General features: G+C 32.7%; 1 protein-coding gene across 2 annotated transcripts in view; it reads right to left on the reverse strand.

Moving 5' to 3' along the window:
- Positions 1-20813, reverse strand: part of vari (MAGUK p55 subfamily member vari) — a 158525-nt gene that overhangs the window by 30896 nt on the left and 106816 nt on the right. For both annotated transcript variants that reach the window (XM_085808489.1, XM_035375898.2), the window contains 4 exons: positions 18528-18649; positions 5529-5681; positions 762-923; positions 115-190 (listed from right to left, as the gene is read on the reverse strand). In XM_085808489.1, coding sequence (XP_085664615.1) covers positions 115-190; positions 762-923; positions 5529-5681; positions 18528-18649 — 513 coding nt within the window. The remainder of the gene's footprint in view (positions 1-114; positions 191-761; positions 924-5528; positions 5682-18527; positions 18650-20813) is intronic.

Genomic DNA, 20813 nt, shown 5'->3' on the forward strand with positions numbered 1-20813 from the left:
CTCTTATGCAGGCAGAATTTTAGAAAAATTAATAGAGGGAAAATTGTCTTACTACTGGATAAATGGTAAATTTTATTCAATAAAAGTACGAGATTTTTTCCACTCATATTATACCTTGGCGATCTATAATGCCTCCTGCTAGAATCCTGGCAATAACAAGGCCATGTTCTTCATTTCGAACAGTAATCCCCTGAAATTTTCAAACCAGTATTAGATATACAGAGAATAACTCACAACAATACAATTTAACATAATTTTTTTGTGCTGCTATCTATTACAGTTCAAATGCTTCTTACATTACATTTACAACAAGAGATAAACTTGGTTTTACATATACACAGTTTACAAAATAATACGATTAAATGAATTAAAAATCAAGATTAGAAGGAAACATAACTGTTTAGCTTTTTAAAACTCTCCTTTAACCTTTTGCACTTAGTTACTACACTGCTTCTTACTGCAACTATTTTACTGTCTATGGAAGTGATTCTCTTTAGCTTAGAATATGCATCCACAGTAACTAATAAACTGTGTAACATTTTTGCTAGAGATCACAGCAAATTAAATCAACTTTCATTATGCTTCAATTCTGAGCACAAATATTAACTTAAAATCTTAAAAATTATACATTAAAAAAAATCACAGTTCATAAGCTACCAAAGGTAATATTTTTAATAATCGTGTTTGAGATTACAGTAAATTAAATTTACTTTCACCCTCAGAATTTTGACAAATATTAAAACTCATAGGTCATTAATTACCAAAGGCTCTTCATCAGTCTTCCGTATTCCAACCATTCTAATAGCTTCAGCTGTTGGGCCATTGCTTTGAATTATAGGGGTAGTAAAAACAGGAGCGAGAGGAGATGGCTCCGGAGATTCATACCTTTTGCTTGCAACAATATCATGTGCTTCAATCATTGCCTAGTGAAAAAGAAAATTAAATGTAGAGTTTAAAACTCGTTTTCGGATCATGTAATTTCTACTGGCATTACTTATGACTGTACCATTTTAAGAATCAGGGTTGCCACCAAACAGGCGAATGAAATTCCCCAACTCTTCCAGATTTGCCAAGTGTGTTTTAAGAAAATTCTAGTCTATCCGCATAGTGCGTGTTGGCTGTGCTGAGGGTAAATTAATTATGGTACCACTTGAAAACACAAAAAAATTTTCCAATTACATCTGACTTTTACATATATATATATACACACAAATTCCCCAAGCATTACTATTATAGCTATAATAGGAGTTGTTTTCCTCAATGACTTTCACATTAAGTTCTTGCCAAACTAAGAAGACTTGCTATACCATATTTCCACACTAAACCACCATTCTTTTCAGCAATCATCAACTGTATCATCAAATCAGTTAAGTCCAAATAAATCCCCTTTTTAATTACATGAAAAGAGCATATAATATCGAAGTGATTGTTAGTGTTACTGAAATATTTGCAGTCAATGACAAAGAAATACATTTATAATAAAATGTCAGAACAAATATAATTACCGTATATACCCGCGTATAAGTCGACCCCCCCACTTTCGAAATCGATCGAGAAACTTCGAAAATTTTTTTTTAAGTACTACATTTATTCAAAATCATCTGAGAAAAAAAGTAAATATACAATAAAAAATACCTTGGTAAATAAGCAAAATCAAAATCCTTCAACGTCCGATTTATGGTCAAATTCGCCAAACATTTCATAGAACTCTTCTGTCGTCATTGGCTCGTCATCATACATATTTTCAGTCTCGAACTCTATACTGTTACAATCACTACTAGAGCCTTCATCATCATTTTCACTTTCAAAAACAGCATCATCTTCTGTGCCGTCTAGTTCGTTGCTAATACAACATTTTTTAAATGATTTTATAATCATTTCAGAGGGTATTTCGTTCCAAGCATCTTTAACACACTGAGCAATTAATGTAATATCGGGCTTTTTAATGTTGCCTCCCTTTGTAAATGTTGGTCGATCGGAACTAATCCACACTGCCCAATATTTTCTAACATTTACTTTGAAGGGCTTATTGAGGCAGACATCTAGGGATTGAATGACGGATGTCAATCCTCCCGGAATTACGCCCACAGTCGTTTTTAGGTGTTTTGTCACTTTTGTCACTTCATCAGAAAAGTGTCCACGAAAGAAATCGTACACTAAAAGAGAAGGTTTTTTGAAAGCTAATTATTATAATTGAATATTGAAAACTGTTCAGTTATTGCATGGGCTATTTTTTTAAATTTTGACGTGTACGCCTGTTAACAAAAGTATTTCATGAATGAACAATAACTTGTAAGGTCCCTCACTTGAAATTCTAAGTTAATGTTGGAAGTGAGGAACCTAGGAACTGATAAGCGAATAATCGCTAGAGTTCGAAGACAGGAAACAACAAGAGAGAAGGGTAAATAACCCTTCATTATTTCTATAAGATTTCACAAAACTCTACCTGGGAGTGAACAAATAAAGTCCGCACTTTGGACTTGAACTTAAAAGACTAAGAATTAAACTAAAACTAAGATTAACTAACTAAGTATAGCCAAAGCTATCAAGGTACAATGAGAGTTGGCCCCTTAACCTATTTTACTACAAAGCTTAGCAAGGGCCTGAGTACGGCCGAGCGTATAACAGCTTTGAGAGAGAGAGCGGCCAAAAAGGCAGACGCGCGTACTTCAGAAACTCTGTTTCTCTCTCTGGCTCAGTAAGTTACTTCGTGGTTTAAATACCGCTCCTTCTCATTAAATATTCAGCAAATTCCAAAACTACGTTCTGGCCGGAATTGCTTATTTTATAACTTTCAACACAACCTTTTATCTTAACTTTAGAAGCATTTACTTCTTCCTTAAAATATATACGTAGTGGGTTCCATTGGTCGAAGATTTTAGATAAACATTTCTCTAAAGTTAAGCATCATGTATATACATAATTCAGATTTTTTAAGTTAAGAATTTGACAGGAAAGGAACTTTAACTTAAAATTTAACTGTTAATAAAATTAACATAATCCTTACAAACTATTATAAAGACTTATACGTACGTAAAAACTATTTGCATTTCTCTTTTCTTGGCATGTAGGCGAAACTTTTTTATTGCTCGATATTCATCATTTGTTTGGGGACCGAAAATTCTTTCGCTTAATCGAAACTTAGTTAAAGTATGAGAAACTCTGTGATTAGTTCGTCACATAATTTAAGACATGAAGTTACTTCAAGTAAGTGATTTATTTGATAAGTCGTCCAATTTGAGTGCGGGAAGAAAACAACTGCATTATATAAAAAAATTTTTGAACTTCCGATTCTTTTGATTTTTTATGGCCCCGCGTATAAGTTTTTTTGTCCAAAATATCTCGACTTATACGCGGGTATATACGGTAGTTGAATTTGTTTTATATGGTTATGTCAAAGCCTCGAAGGTTATCTGCCTACGGAGAAGGATGCTTTGTTGAAGATTTCTTAAGGAAAACTGGCCCGTATATATGTTAAACATGGGGAAAACCATGAAAACGCCCATGCAGTTAGCTCGTTTCGCTTTTCATGGGATTTGAACCTTGGACCGAACTACCAGTGTTCAGCAACTTTAACACTCTGCTGCTGGTGGGCCCATAAAAAGTTAAAAGCATAACTTAAAAATTAATTTTACGTGCAATAAAAACATTAATTTATAAACAAATTCAATATCTACAAAACGTTCCATCCAAGTAATAAACAAGATCAGAAATGAAATTCATTCATTTTTCAATGCAATGTACGAACATTGGATTTTTTCCACCATTAATTGTAACAAAATTGTCATGAATTATAGCTTTATTAAAAAAAACACTTTTAATATAAGCATATACATTGGCAAGCCAAAACATTATGACCATCTACACATTTTTCAGTGAACTCAATTGGATAATGTCACGTGATAAGGCCATGTGATTGGCATTTGACCGTTGCTGGAGAAAGTAAGGAATCATTATTGCAGTTTTCTGTGAGCGATGGGAAAGGCTGCTGATCTAACAGAATTTTATAGAGAGCAAATTGTAATAGCCCAAAAACGTGGAACGAGTACACCTCTGAAACTGCACAACTGGTAGGTTGTTCGCGATGTGCCGTTAGTATTTATGCAAAGTGGATAAATGATGGTGAAACCACCAGTGGATGCCCAGATGTTGGGCATATTAAATTGCTTATTTTATAACTTTCAACACAACCTTTTATCTTAACTTTAGAAGCATTTACTTCTTCCTTAAAATATATATGTAGTGGGTTCCATTGGTCGAAGATTTTAGATAAACATTTCTCTAAAGTTAAGCATCATGTATATACATAATTCAGATTTTTTTCTTATTTCAGTATTATGCAGCTGTTGGAACTGTTTCAGTTTCTCCCTTTAGAAATCTTTCAAGATAATGAATATCAACAATGTGTTCATCCCCACTTATTGGCAAGGAAGCTGACACTTTTGCTACTGTTAAATTTAAGAGGTGCATTCCATAATTTGAAAGATGAATTTTCTTTTTTTAATATGCTTGCAACATCAGTCTTCAAGCCTACCATTTGTGGTGCACTGTCGGAACTAAGTGTTAAGCAATTATCCTGAAGAAATTCAACTTTCTTTTAAAGTTTCAATAATTAGCTATGCAATATATTGGCTTCAGCATGATTCGATGCATTCAGTGGCAGGTGGTGCTTGAGTAAAAAGGCAGAGAGGAAGCATTCTGCATTAGTAACATTTTGTCCTTTATTTCCACAGAAAAATTTCATTTCTTTTTTCCCAATACAACTCACGTTGTCCTTGTGTACACACATGTTTAAGAACGTTGACTCTTCCACCATGTGAAATCAAAAAATTGCAATGATAAACAGTACACATTGCAGTATTACGTTTCCTCGACGAAATAACAGAAGGAAAGTCATCTGTATGCGATTTTTAAGTGCATTTTCACAGATATAACCAAGACTGTTTCTTGGAAGCATGCAAATGCTTTCAGACGCCAAAAACCACTTTTTGGGTGCCAATAATGAAGTATTAAGCCAAGCTACATAAAAATCTTCAGAAATTTTAAAAATAAGAGAACGTCTAGAGTTGGCAACTCTGAACAAGCATTTGGTGAGTTTCTGTAGAAGAAACACATTAACAGAAATAAAAAGAATGGTATTACTGAAGAATACACTACATGCAAGATTTTCTATCTCTGACTTAAAAGATTAGAAAAAAAAGGTAAGACGTTTAAAACTATTCCATTATCCTCTTAAAAGAACCTAAAAAGGATGAACAAATGAGTGCTCACATGTTTCAAAATTTTGAGAGGTTTAATTTGTCACATGGTTTGGCACAATTTCAGAGAAATTTTACATTAGAAGCTTTTCCAAGAAAATAATACAACTGAACCACCCTAAAAAATGATAGAGTTTTTATTCTACAACAAGAGCAGTCGCTTTTCTGAAAAACATAATACAACTGAACTGATAGTTTTTATTCTACAAAAAGAGCAGCCATATTAATAACAATTTTAAAAACAAATTTTTCAGAGCAAATTAAACGTACCTCTAAATGAGGATCATTTAAAATCTTCACTAATTCTTGAGATTCTTTGCTTGAAACACCACAACAAATCTTTCGTACCTCTCTTAGCAGCTTACTATTTCCTATGCTAACAGGCTGGACAGATTCAGAACTATCCTCTAACTGATCCTGAACCTAAAATAGAAAACTGTATTAAAAAATACTTACAACATACAGTTAAACATAACATATAATAACTTAATATTTTAACAAAACAACTGATAAGTTGAGCATTGAAAGTTATATAAAACACACAGCTATAAAGATGCACGCACTGTGAAATTAAAAAAAATAATAATTAATTAATCAATCAATTTTTAAAAAGAACAAAGGAACCTTAAAAATACTATCCTTTCATTTTTTACTTGTCCAGTTTTTTTTTTATTTATTTATTTATTTATTTATTTTTTATTAGTTCTGTCAAAATTTGTTACTTGCTAGCTGTCACTCTGAGAATCAATTCTATTTCTAAATTAATGTCTATATTATAATGGCACTACAAAATTTTAATTTTGTAATTTGTTTTTGAAAAGCAGCTTTGTTGCAACAAAAGACCTGCAGAGACTGCATCAGGCAGTATCTAGCGCCGGCCCTAGACGACCCTTAAGTATATGTAGTTTATTTATTCAGGACTCAGATTAGTCTTAGGCACGTACAAGAAATACAAGTAGGTATAATAAATAACTAAACTAATACAATTCGGGCTTAATTCAGAACGCGAAAGAAGCAAGGCTAAATTTAGTGGGAAAACTTGTCTTTCGCCAATCTTATAATGCACACCCAATAATGTATAGCGCACGCTATAAAGCAAGGTTAAAATAATCTTTACTGAGTCTAAGGAATTTCAGTTAATGTAGCAGACTGCGCTGCCCCTTAATCTTCTGATTTGATCCAGCAATTTTATAAAAATTAAAGCTTGATCTTTCGATTATGTTGAAAAGTGTTTCTAATTTTGGAGCTGCCACAGGATCTACAAAGTGAAAGCACGTTTCAATGTCCATTAAACAAAAAATGAAACTGCTGAAAAAATGGATAAAGGCATACCTGTCTCAAAATTATGCGAGTATGGTATTGTAAAGTCAACTATATATCACTTAAGAAAACAGAAAAAGGAACTTTTTAAATTTTTTTGTGGATTCCAACATCCACTCACAATGAACAACAGAAAAATTGCTCGTTATGCTAAAAGTGAGAATCATGACAAACTGACGACTGAATGGGATCGACATCATCGCAGTGAGGGCGTGCTATTTATGGGTCCAATGCTAATTAGGCTCAAGCCAAAATATTTCATTAAGAAATGAACTGAAAAACCGAGTGCACACATTCGACAGATTGGTTAACCAAATTAAAAAAGCGCAGTGGTATAAGGCAATTAAAAATTTAAGGTGAAAAAGATTCAGTTAATACTGGAGCTGCTGAACTATTTACAGATGAATTCATTGAACTTGTTACTAGTGAGAAATTACCTCCAGAACAAATTTACTATGCTGATGAAACTGGTCTTTTCTGGCAATATGCACTGCAAAATACCTTGCCAACCTCTACAGAAAAGGCTCCAACTGGTGTCAAAGATTCCAAAGCGAGACTAACAATTTTAGTGTGCGCAAATGCGACAGGAAAGCACAAGTGCAAACTTTTCATAATCTGAAAACATACATGACCTTGAGCATTTAAAAGAGTAACAATTTTCCTCGTAGTATGCATGACACAAGCATTAATGAATGACTTGTTTGAAAATCAATTTATACCCAAGGCTTGGCAACATTTGAATTTGGGAGGTTTACCTGATGATTCAAAAATAGTTCTGACTGTAGAAAACTGTTCAGCTCATTCTTCACTTAAAGTTTTAGTGAAAGATAATACAGTCAAAAGACTTTTAATCCAGACTCGTCGGGATTTCGGCGATTCCGGATTATCGGTTTTTCCGGATTCATCAATTTAAATCTGGTAAGATGGCATGCAGAAATTATAAAATTAAAAATATGAAACCGTAACTTATGCAATAAAAAGCAATTATGATCTAAAGCATATCAAAATTTACAAAACTTAAAAAATTTAAAAAAAGCTTAATATTTATTTGTTTACTTTATTAAACATTTCTTTTAATGCATGCATGCATAAAGCATACATTACCCATAGACGAAATTAGAAAATTGCAACCAGAAAACTATTTGATGTGTATTCATAATGACGAGGAATTTGATTTAAATCATATCAAAGACAGAGTACATCGAGATGAAATACTACATTTAGTAAGGAATTATAAGCCGAATAAAAAAAGAAATCTGCCCTGAAGATAAGGATAGTGCTGACACGATCAACTTCCAGTTTATTGCACCCGCGATGCTCCCCCCCTCCCCCCGCAGAGCAGCGTGAAATTGATAAAGAGATTTCGGAACAGTTAGAGAAACAAAGGATATGCCTTTATCCATTTTTTGCAGCAATTCCACTTTTTGTTTGATGGACATCGAAACATGCTTTCGCTTTGTAGATCCTTTGGCAGCTCCAGCATCGGAAATTCATTTTGACATAATCGAAAGTTCAAGCTTACTTTTATAAAATTGCCCTAACAGTCTGCAAAAAATAATAAGCCGGATCCAATTCGAAGATTAAGGAACAACGCAATCTGCAACATTAACTGAAATAGATAATTAGATAATTTTGGCTTTGCTTATACCGGCCGTTATACATTAAATGTGCATACGTAATCGCAGCGTTTATGCATGTGCAGAAAGTTTGTAGCTTTGAAGTCCGGTTTATAGATCATTCCGGATTATGGACGTCCGGATTAAAGACTTTTGACTGTACATCCATATTATTCTTTCTTACAAATTGTAGGTCTGTCATTTAGCTTATGGATGTCAGAATACTGTGCGTGCTGAAATGCAAATATAAAGTAGCATTTTTAAAATCCATGTTACATTTCTTGAACAATTGCAAGACTATTCAATATTTTAGCATAAAACCTGCTGCACGGGGCATCGCAATATCGTGGGATGATGTCTCCAGATACTTTGAAAAATGCTTGGGATAATTTATGGCCAGCTAACATATTTGATGGTGAGGATGATGAAGATGATAGCCGCGAATTTGAAGGTTTTCCGATATCGCAAACTAAAGGTGAAATTTTCCAGCTAATGGATTTTACAAAGAAATGTGAAGAAGTGGCAATAAATGAAGATGATATAACAGAAGTTTGTCATTGCAATGACGATGCCCCCCATCATCAATCAATTAACGGATGGCAAAATCTGTAGTATGGTTCTAAATCCAGAAAATATCGCTACCGATAGTGACAAAGAGGTTATAGAAAACAAAAAAAATTTCGATTTACAAGTTAGTCGGAATTCTTGACATAGCAATTACAGGACTTGAACAAAGGAACTTCGTACCTGAACAAGAAATTATGTCAATTTATAGAAAGAAGGAGAAAGTATTAGCACAAAAAATGAAGCAACTTAAGCAACTTACATTGAAAGAAATGTTTAATAAAGTAAACAAATAAATATTAAGCTTTTTTTTGTAAATTTTAATAGCCTTTATAATAAATCATAATATAAATATTAAATCATAATTGCTCTTTATTTCATAAATTACGGTTTCATATTTTTAATTGTATAATTTCTGCATGTCATCTTACCAAATTTAAATTGATTATCTATAATCTGGAAAAAACCCTAATCCGGAATCGCAGAAGTCCCAAGGAGTCCTGATTATGGACTTTGTACTGTATTACTTTCCAGACATGTTATGTACACTTGGGCTCAAACATTAACACTTCAAAAGAAGATGTAGATTTTAGAGAACAACATGAAACATTAATGCATTTTTATATATCAAGTCTTTTACCGGATAACTAAAAGTAAAATTTTGAGCAGATTTACACTTCCATTTCAAATTCAGATTTTTTTGGGAGGGAGAGTACTGCCATTTTAAAAAAATTTTACAAATGCATAAAAACCAATCTATGTCTTCCAATATTTTTGCTCTAATAACTACTTTTAAACCAATACTACAGCCATCATTTAACCAAGCCTTAAAGACCTCATATTTTAAGATGCACAACATAAGGATTTACTTTTAAATTCTACATTCGTAATATTCTGTTGCAAAATTTAATTCCTGTTATTTACCTTTCAAACAGACAAAGGCTGCCTGTAAACTGTAAACATTCCTAAAAGGCAATGAGTAAATGGTATTTACTTGATTATATTTTCAAACTAAAACTTCAACTTTGCATCTTTCAGCCACGGTGCCGATATATAATATAAATCAGAAGTTTGTCTTTTAACCCTTGTCCGGCCTGGACACACCTAAAAATTTCCTTCTGTACCCACAGAAAAATTGAATGAAAAAGGATTTATAGGCTACTATAGGTTACTCTGAACCTTCTTTATTTATAGTAGATGGCAGCTCAATACAAGCAAGTCCATATATTTTAGCCATGTTTAGTTTTTTAAGACATTCATTTTTCAAAGAAATCTTCCAGATTTTTTTTAGAGTATAAAAGGAATTGTTTGAAAAGAAATTTCTATGTTATGTTTTTGGCTGTATGCTTATCTCCTTATTCTATATTAGTTTTAAATTTTTACCTTGAAATCTTGTTTAAAATCAAACGGCGAACCCTAGGTGTGCCCACACCGGGCTCACCGATAATCTAGGACAACTGAGTCTGTATTCTTTGTTTCTCTGCATCTCTTCGGTCAGTTCATTCACAACAATGCTCATTTCAGCACTCTTTTCAAAGATCTATTCAATCAGTGTGCCCGCTTTGGGCACAGCCACAGAATTAAAACGATAAGTGCTATCTTCACAAAATTTTACTTGTGTACTCCTCTAGGCCTAATTAGACTACCTACCTTTTTTTCTTTTTTTAAATCAAAACTCCGACTTTAAAAAGTAGCGTGCTGGAAAGGGTTAACCTCCTAAGCTTTTAACACATATTTTACATAGTGTGTTCAACTGGGTGGCATCATCAAAGTAACTAAAAACATAAATTTTATTTCTAAAATTTTAAATTTCCAGAGAAATTTTAGAACTTTTTGACTTTAGACTTACATAAATATATTCAAACATCCATTTCTTTAGACACACATCAAATATCAATAGACTTAAAAAACAAAAATTAACAATTGGCAGTTGTATGGGGAAAAAATGGGGCCGGACCTCAAAACTCAGGATTTAACTACAGATTTTTTTAGTCTCAACTGTGTGTTCTTAGAGTTCATATAAAATTTTACAACTGGGTAACTAAATCCATTTTATAATTTTGTTTTCTACTCATTCATATTTTATCTTTTTTAGTTGCATTTTTACATTATTTTGGCTTTAACCTTTCACAATGTCCAATGTACATGCCGTCCAAATCCCAGTTTATAACTCATCAGACCCAGTCTTAAGGCCAGTCTACACGAAGCAATTTTCTCGTACAGCAACAATTTTAAGGATCTGCGCATGCACCAAAAATCGGTCATTTTCTCTGCCGCAATTTCAGAACTGGTGTTCACTGCTCACTAGCGAATGATAAAATCGCAGTCTCTAGCCAATAAGATTGCTTTGAGTGATCACGTGCTTTTCTCCTCATTTGGAATAATAAACATGGCTGCATTTCGTTGGAGCGAAACTCAGCTAATAGAGTTCTATAAAGAAAATGTTGTGTTGTGGGACTAATGTAAATTTTAAAAATAAAAAATTAAGGGATTCTCTTATTTTGATAAGATTTGTCTTCCCCGTTACTTTATATATATTCAAATATTTTCTAATTCCGAGTGAAAATGATTTTAACTCCCCCAAGAAAATTTCCAAAAACTGTTAATGATGCCATGTCATGGGTACTAGATGAAAATATTAAGAAACTACTTGAAACTGTGGTTGCACTTACTGAAAAAATTCAAAAAGTAAAATCTCCAGTCGAGAATAAAGCAATGCAGAGACTCAATTGACTTCGCCGAAAATGGGAGTTAATCAGATGACAAAATACATAGCTTTTCCGACAGCTCCTACACGAGCGATCATAGCCTAGTGGTAAAGAGTAGACTAGGTTTTCTCCGTACGGTCGAGATCGTGGGTTCGATCCCCTACCTTAATTTTGGACTTTCTGTGCCTGGAAGAACTTTTTAATTTAGTTTCTCCATCACTAAATTCGAACTGCACGACTCAAAAGTCGCGTTTTATTTTTTTGCCTACGGGTGGGGTGTTTATTGAATTTTAACGTCTTTCTTTTTATTTTTCGAATGGCCGTTGGCACGTGTTTTAGATCTACTCGTCAAAAGAAAGTCAAAAGTCACAAACCCAGTTTTGTGTTAATTGAATTTTGCGAAAGCAAATTACAGCCCAATTTAATTCAATATTGCTAAACTTTATTCGCTGATTAACTAATAGAGTCATATAATCATAGTTTTCAGACTGTATTAGTTATTTAATTATGCTGATATTAGTTTTTTAATGTTCAATAAATATACTACTTAAGACTTTGCACCTTTATATTTCTTATTTAAAATTTTTGCACTGAAATTACACTGTTGCTTTGTAATGTAGTAATCTTTATTCTTTATTAATACTTTTTACAAAAAAAAAAAAAAAAAAAAAAAAAAAAAGAGTAAACTGTGTACTCAGTACAGAAAAGAAAAGCCTTAAAAAAAAAAAAAAAAAAAAAAAAATATTCTTGCAAACTAAATTTAGCAAAAAATCAAAATCACGCGGCATCATCCGTAAATACTTTCCGAATTGTACTATCTTCAATACGCAACTCCCGGAGCAGGAAATTACAAAGGCACTATGAATTTCTCACCATTTGACCAAATTTCTAGTCCAAACGCATTTTTCCCCCCTTCTGTAGCAGAAGCTAAGTTCAAAATTGTATCTGTATCTATAGTAGCAATTTAAAATAGTCATCCATTATTTTGACTATTTGACACCACCATAAGCTTTGTTTACCAATCGTAGACAGTGTGACGCTGTAGAGGGCGGGAACACTTCCTTTCATAGTGATTGGCTGAGTGAATTCCTGTACTAGAAAATCGTTCCGTGTGTACAGGCGAGCTATCTCAGATATTGTCGGCCGAGAAAATCGCTACGTGTAGACGGGCCTTTATGGTTTATTATGTGTGAAAGCATGTTTACTGTTGCCTCCCTCAAACCTATCACAGAATCAATTACTAAGTACAGGGTTCAACGGAAAGAACCCGCTGATTTTAATTCTTTGCATGCTATAAGAGAGGTGTCTGACGACAGAATCATTTCTAAAGGTTTATGGCCCCGACGTTCCCCAGATCTGAGCATGTGTGACTATTTTTTATGAGGAGAACCCTAAAGAATAAAGTCTATTGAAATCTTCACACTATTTGATAAATTCAAAAACAACTTTCGAACAGAAAGTCAAAATGTTTCAGAAAAAGAGCTTTTGTGCGGGAATACTGATTTGATAAAAAGATGTTAGGAATAACTGCAACACATGGAAATCATTTTAAACAGCTTCTATAATAGAAGTAAGTACTCATTACATCAGAGAAATAAATAAAATGATGTGCATGATATTATTAATTGAAGTTTATGAGAATATAATACTCGGGTTGGCTATTTGACACTGCCTGGCACAAAGATGTTTGAAAAGCTCTGCATATCCAGTCTTTTACAAACAATCATGTACTGCACTTTTCTGAACATTTAATCTGCCTGATAGTTGATGAACTGAAAAATGTGGATTTTCCAAGAGAGCTTCTTTTAACAAGCCCTTTTTTTTATAAAAGATGGTTGCCCTAAGTAGGTATTCATCTTCGAATTTTCTTTGATGTTTCAGTGCTCAAACTCCTCACCCACCTCTGAACTGTATCATCAGAAGCAGCACTTAAGTCTACAAGCATAAAAAAGAAAAAGACTAGCATCTTTTTCCTTTTTTTTAAACAAAAGAACATGCATAATAAGACAAAAATAAACTTTTGGATTCTCTTATTTTCAGCACTGCACTAAAGGTTAGGTTAGGTTAGGTTATTTAATTACGGCAAAGCCTCGAGGGCTATCTGCCTAAGGTGAGGGATGCCTTCGTGGAGGGCTTTCTAAGGGAAACTGTCTCGTATACCCGTTACACATGGTGAAAACCACGAAAACAACCATGCAGGCAGCCCGTCCGCGGATTTGAACCTCGGACCGAACTACCAGTGTTCAGCGACTTTACCGCTCGGCCGCTGGTGGGCTCCCCCCCACTGCGCTAAAAAAAAAAAAAAAAAAAAAAAAAAATTTAAATAAAAAAATTATGCCACAACACACGCTAATAAACAAAATGAAAAGAAAAGACCATATTTATATACTTGCTGTTTATCAGTTACCAGCAGTAGTAAAATAAACAGAAGAAAATGTGCTTCTATTTCAAAAACTGCACACCTTTGCGAGTGACCAAAAAAATGTACTTACAATTGAAATTATAAGTCACACAGTTATGAATTCTATTCAACTGATTTTTAATATTTCAGATGCATGTTTTATGTACGTGTCATAGACAAAACTCTTCCATGCAGCCTTACTCGTTTATGAAAGTAACTGATAATTAATAATTGTGTAATTAGCACTATTTAATAACGGTGATTAGCACAATTTTTTGCAGGTGCAAACAATGCAAGTTGATTTGCTCTCTCAGATGAAGTAGTTAACAAAAGTTCTTTGTTATTAAGCCTGAAAATTTTACTTCAGTTTTATTTTACTTCTTTATTATTTTTCATTTTTTTAATTGTTTACTTTCATTTTTCTTCCCATGCAAGTGAAAATGGATTTAAATTAGATCTGAATTATATGGATTATGATAAAGCACACTAGGACTGCCCGAGTGAAAATGAAATATATCATTGTGAAGATCCTCGAAAGCAATTTTTAATATAACATTGCTAAGATTAATTACATATATGTGTGTTTCAGACTTTATTTTAACCTTAGTTCTGTAATTTATATATATATATGTGTGTGGTATTTTAGCAACTCTTTGACAATGGAAAATTATATAGCAATGCATGGTCGGAAATGCTTTCATGAAGTCACATGAAAGGAAGGACATAAACAGAATGAGAAATCATGATTTTTATGCTAAGTACAGCACAAACCCAAATACAGATCATCATCAAAGAAGGCATTCAAAATTACGACCTCATACCATGATGCAAGAACCATGCATCATGCATATCTTCCATGCGCTGCAGAAGTGAGGCATGCATCACAGTCCCGGATCATGATTTCATACACCTTCATTAATGATGACATTGCACAACACGTCTTTCCTGTATCCCGCACTTATGCTAATTTTCACGCCTTCTATTTCGTGGTTGCTATCTCTCCTATTGTCATCCATGCTTAGCAATTGCCCATCAGTGTATATATATATAATTTTAGGGAAGCTATAAAAGCTGGATTCTCTTGTAACAAATTTTTACTTTCCTTCACTTAATCACTTACATCAAGAGAGAATTTTTTTTAATGTTTATTAGAAAAATTTCAGTACTGAAATATTCTATATTTGGCATAATAATTACCTTTGTATTATGTAAACCTTTAATTATACTTTTACCTGTTAATAATTGACAGAGAATTCAGAGAAATTTTCAAATTTCTTTTCTACAGTAATGTTTTTTTATTATTTCACTTTTCTTTAGATATATGGTCAAAAATTTATGCTATACATATTTATTTGCATTCGATATTAAAAAATCGAGAAGTTGCACTTTGTACATTACTAAATCAAAGAACATGATATATTATTTTTCACATATAACAGAATATTTTTAAACCCTTTTTTAGCCCTTAACAACAATGCAACAGAATAATATCTTCAAGGACTAATACATGCTGACTAAAAAAGCATTGCTCTTTTTTTTAACAAAGCAAGTGTTATTAACTTTTTTTTTCCTCCTAGGCTTTACGCATGCGCATTTAATCCCCCCCTACCGCACATAATAAAACATCTGGAGAGTCCCGATTCTTAATTTCACATCGACACTAAATAAAATATTTTGTTACTGAAGAAACAAACATTTTAACGTAAGTTTGTACAATCAGTAATTTGGCTCTGTTGCTGCGTATCTGCTTTTTGACACACATCTTAAACCGAAACATTCCACATAGATACATTGTTGATCTGACGCCAAACTGGCAAATCATTATTTACAATGCTTTCCTTTCATCACCTCATGTTTATCAAAACATGACAACTTGAGTAATGACTCATGTACATTTTTTTTTTATGTTAGTAATTGAATAATAAAGGAGTATGGTAACCTTTTAAGTTGACACTATGCTTGGCGATGATTACAGATTTAAGTTAAATGCGCTAAAAAATGACGACGAGGGAAAATTTACCAAAAATTTCTATCTGTATGCTAAAAATAGATTTGATGATACTCATAGACCCAAAGATTACATTTAGGACTATTTGAATTAAAAATAACTGATTTGTTTTTCACATAAACCTAGAACCAGCGCCAGGGCACATATGGCCGCACTGAGTCGCAGAATTTAGGACCCACAGAGACTGCATCAAGCGGTAAAATATCTAGCATCGGCCCTCAATAAGGGTTAAATATATGTGGAAATTTATTTATTCAGAACTCTGATAAGACTTAAGCATGTGTAAGAAATAGACATAAGTATAATAAATAACTAAACTAATACAATTCAGGCTTAATTGTCTCAGTGCGCAATAGAAGGAAGATAAAACTTACCGGAACAACCTGTTGTTAGTTGCCAAGCACATGATGCATAGCCAAATACGTATAGTGAAGGATAGCTAAATTTGATGATGATAGCCACTAATTTGAAAGGTTTTCGGATATTGCAAAAAAAGGTAAAATTTTCCAGTTAACAGATTTTGTAAAGAAATGTGGAGAAGCAGTAATAAATGAAGGTGATATAAAAGAAGTTTTTCAGTGTGATGACAATGCTTCTCAATCATCAATCAAATTAATGAATGGCGAAATCTGTAGTATGGTTTTAGATCCAGAAAATACTGCTACTGATAGTGAAGAAAGTGACAGAGAAGGTACTGAAAACGAGAAAACTTGGATTGACGAGTTAGTCGGAATTCTCGAAACAGCAGGTACAGGACTTCCAACAATGTAACTGAAGAGGAAATTATGTCTGTCCACAGAATTAAAGAGAAAAGTATTAATACAAAAAACGGAATACCTTACATTGAAAGAAATGTTTAATAAGGTAAACAAATAAATATTAAGTTTTTTTTTTGTAAATTTTGATACCCTTTAGATCATAAATACTTCATTATTTCATAAATCCCGATTTCATATTTTTAATTTTATAATTTCTACATGCTATCTTACTAAATTTAAACTGATGATCTAATACCCAGAAAAATCCCAAATTCGGAATCGCCGAAGTCTCGGCGAGTATGGATTTTGGACTTTGTACTGTACTAATAATAATGGTGCTCATTAGATGTATTTTATTTAGTTCTTTTTTGAATAGAAGTTATAATTCAGGTTTATTTGAGGGGCAGGAGATTGGAAGAATTTGGACTGTTCTTCCTGCACTGCTTTCATTAGTGACTGCTTTCTCGTGAATGAATTATTATTTTTAGTTTTATTAGACACCTAGTATCAAGACATATATACAAAAAATCATGAACCTTCTTTTGCAAAAATATCTTTAATTTATTTTTTTTAAATCTTGTCATATCTTTATTTAATTTCTGAAAATGAGACTGTAATACCTGGTCACTGTTGAGCACTTTAATGAATATAAACAATTATTACCCAACATTTGCAACAGTTCTTGTGTACTTTTTTTTAATAAATTAAACGATCAATTTAATAGGTTTGCTAGTGCATTTAAAAAATAATCATCAATTATAAGCATCCAAATGAAGATAAAATTACCTCCATTATAGCAGGAATGTGCAAGTACTGAAATTGTTTACGAGACTGAAATCACAGGAGATAATACAATAACAGTACAACTACAATTACTTGAACTTCTAGAAATCTAAGTTTTTGATAAGTATAAAAATGTTTCCTATTGATGAACCATATTATAAATTAATATTCATGCAAAATAATTTGCAGTCCCAAACCAACTGCACATTTCTCATCCGTACTGAAGTGTGCATTAAAAAAAAGAAGCTTATCTTATAAATACAATCTACCCCCCCCCAGGAATAAAACATAATTCAGCTGTTCTCAATTTGTGCTTTTATTCTATTTTTAAAGCATTTAATACTCTGATTGACACACTTTTCATCTTAAAGACCATTTAGTTGTTTCAATTAAAGTCTGGAGACAACCTCTTGTGAAATTTATATAATAAACAGAGTTTAAATCTACCTCATAAAGGGTTTTTGAATAATAACAATTACAGTATTGTAAAATAAATTACATTTTAAAAGGTATTTACAATTAATCACGCATCATAACCTTTTCGTATTAAACTAAAACTGATACTCCGGTATTAACGCAACAAGGTTGACCTTCACATAATCTGAAGATTTTCTAGAGATGAAAAGGTAAATGTTACTTATTGGACAGAAGCTACTAGTTTTCGAAACTTTTCTCAGAAAGATTCCAAAACTATCAATATTCTTCATAATTTTTTATGAATGAATTTTTCATAATTTTCTTACGATTTTTATTTTTTTTATGAACTCCCCATTACTCATTATTTTGGCAACCCTTGATTTACAAAGCAGGTTTATATAGGCCAACTCTGTCCATGCTATAGTACAATACACCTCCTCTTTCTTTCCAGAGTAAAAAAGATTTTTTATTCTTTAATTGCTTCTTCCAGTCGGTGGGGATGAAAGAAAAGAAACCAGAAACCATTCACTGGCTGTTAAACTGTTTAATAATGGTATCACAATATCTTTTTAATTGTTAAACTGTTTAACTTATCATATATCTGGTACAGGTAACAAGTTAAACAGATTTGATACTCACTGAATAAATTTTAAACAGGCATAAAAAATATTAATTATTTTATCCAATTTCTCACCTTAACCAGAGAACTGACAACAGGTGATTCCATTAAGCCCTTTAAAAAAATAATGTCTGTATCTCTAGCACCAACTTTTCCATTAAGGTCCTCAATGTTTTCACGTACATGCTGGAATGCAGCTATAAAAAACAGTAAATAAAAATCTTTACTATTAAATCTAAAAAAAATTTGCACAAAAGTGAAGGAAAGAAAATTACAACATCCAACATAAACAACAGCACAAAGTTAAAATTTTTGTCTGTACAAGGTTGCCTTCTTACTTTTGCAATAATAAAGTATCATAATTATTGGGAGGGGGTTAGTCTATAGGAAAACTGTTATAGTGGCCTTTTAATACATATTACCTACAAAAAAAAAAAAAAAAAAATCCAAAAAATGACTTATTACACATAAAAATATAATTTTGCCTCAATACATACATAACTATTAAAGAAAAGCATGTTCACACCTCTCTAACTTTTATATTTATTTAAATACTACATTTTATTAACAGATATGTTTCAAATAATGGCATATGATTAATGTGACATTTCCTTAAAAAAACGATCTAATGAATGATATTATATAGTATCCAATAGGGACACATTAAACAAAAAAATACTTGTCATATGTTTTTTAACCAAAAGAAGATAACAATGAAGTGACTGTCCTACATCTAAAAGAATGCTCCCCTCCCCAACTCAAGTAGCAGATTTATGATGCAATGAGTACACTTCATTTGAACTTCTGGAGTTTTCTCATCATTAATGTGCAAGGTAATTTTACGACTTCTTAAAAATTAATCAGTTATTTACAAACATTCTGGAATGCAGGATTCTTCTCGAGTGCAGTTTAAATGACCCATAAATTAGTCCATCTCAGTTCAATTTTTAGAGTGATGTATAATATTTAATACGTTCTACGTGCATGGGAAAGAAGCCACTCGATGGAAGATATTGTGTCCCAGCAAGATAGTGCACGTTCTTTGGATAAACTTTTGTGCTTTCTTCGAAACGAAGTGCAAAGTGAGGAAATGATTAAGCTCGCTCGTACCGGGTTGGGAGCTTAATGTTCTGCTCATTCGCATCCACATGCTGATGATCCGGGTTGCTCTACAGCTGCTGCTTTGGTAAATGTTTAAAACAATACAGGTAGGCGAAATTTACATTTTATATTTAGTGAGAAATCCCACAATTCTGCCAAATATTTTTCTGCTCATAAAATGTCTTTAGAAGATAAATGAAAGCTTTTGGTGCAAAAGCGCGCCTGTTTTCACTGCCTCCAAGTTGAACATAGTTCACAGGCATGCAAAAGTAAAGTAAAATGTTTGACTTGTGATAAAATTCCCTATACCATTATGTGCTCAAATGGCAAACCTGTAAAGCCAAATGAAACTGACAGTACCGTTATTTCAAGTAACTTATTGTCTAATCAGTCAACTGTTAATGAAAATGTGTATTTGCAAACACTTGTTTTAAAAATAGTATTCGAAGGTAGGCAACTTACAGTTCGTACGATTTTGGACAGTGGTTCTCCGAAATCTTATCTTTCAGAAAAGGTCATCACGTTTTTGCACCTGCGTCCTAAATCGAAACAAACTATTATACACGGTTAGTTTGGGGGGAGAGAGACAAGTCCTCATTCCCATTTAGTGTTTGATGTTAATTTGAGAAATTTTGAGGGCACATATGACCATAACTTTGAAGTACTTTCTCAAAACATAATATGTGGATGGGTTCCAAAAGCAGTTGATCCCAATACCCTAAAAGAATTAAAAGAAAGAAATATTACCTTGTCTGACTTGCAAGCTAAAGAATCTGACATTGAATTGCTTTTAGGAATGGATGCCATTGGGGACATTATTACTGGCAGCTCTCTGAAACTGAACTCTGGTGTAACTGTAGTTGAGACTAAATTCGGATACACTGTGATTGGTAAAGTAAACAGCTTATTTAAAGAAACTACTTCAGCTACTATTTCAGCATCACTAGAAAATAATTTGTGCAATAATGTAGTTTTGTTGCATTGTGCTAATCTTAGCGTAACTGAACTCTGGAATTTAGACGCCATTGGCATAACAGACCACTACTGAAGATGTTAAACGTAAACTTGCTTACTCTGACACCGTTAAGCAATGTAAAGGGAATTTAAATGTTCTTCCTGATGGCCGATATGAATTGCCACTACCCTTTAAATCTGAAATTCTGTTACCTAACAATAAGTCTATCGCTTTTAAAAGGCATCAAAGAATGTGTCTACAAATTAATGAGGAAAATCAGTTAGATGACTATAAACTAGTTTAAG

This window comes from Stegodyphus dumicola, chromosome X1 (assembly GCF_044657685.1).
Source record: "Stegodyphus dumicola isolate Sdum_Otavi_A_Nest chromosome X1, ASM4465768v1".
NCBI lineage: Eukaryota > Metazoa > Arthropoda > Arachnida > Araneae > Eresidae > Stegodyphus > Stegodyphus dumicola.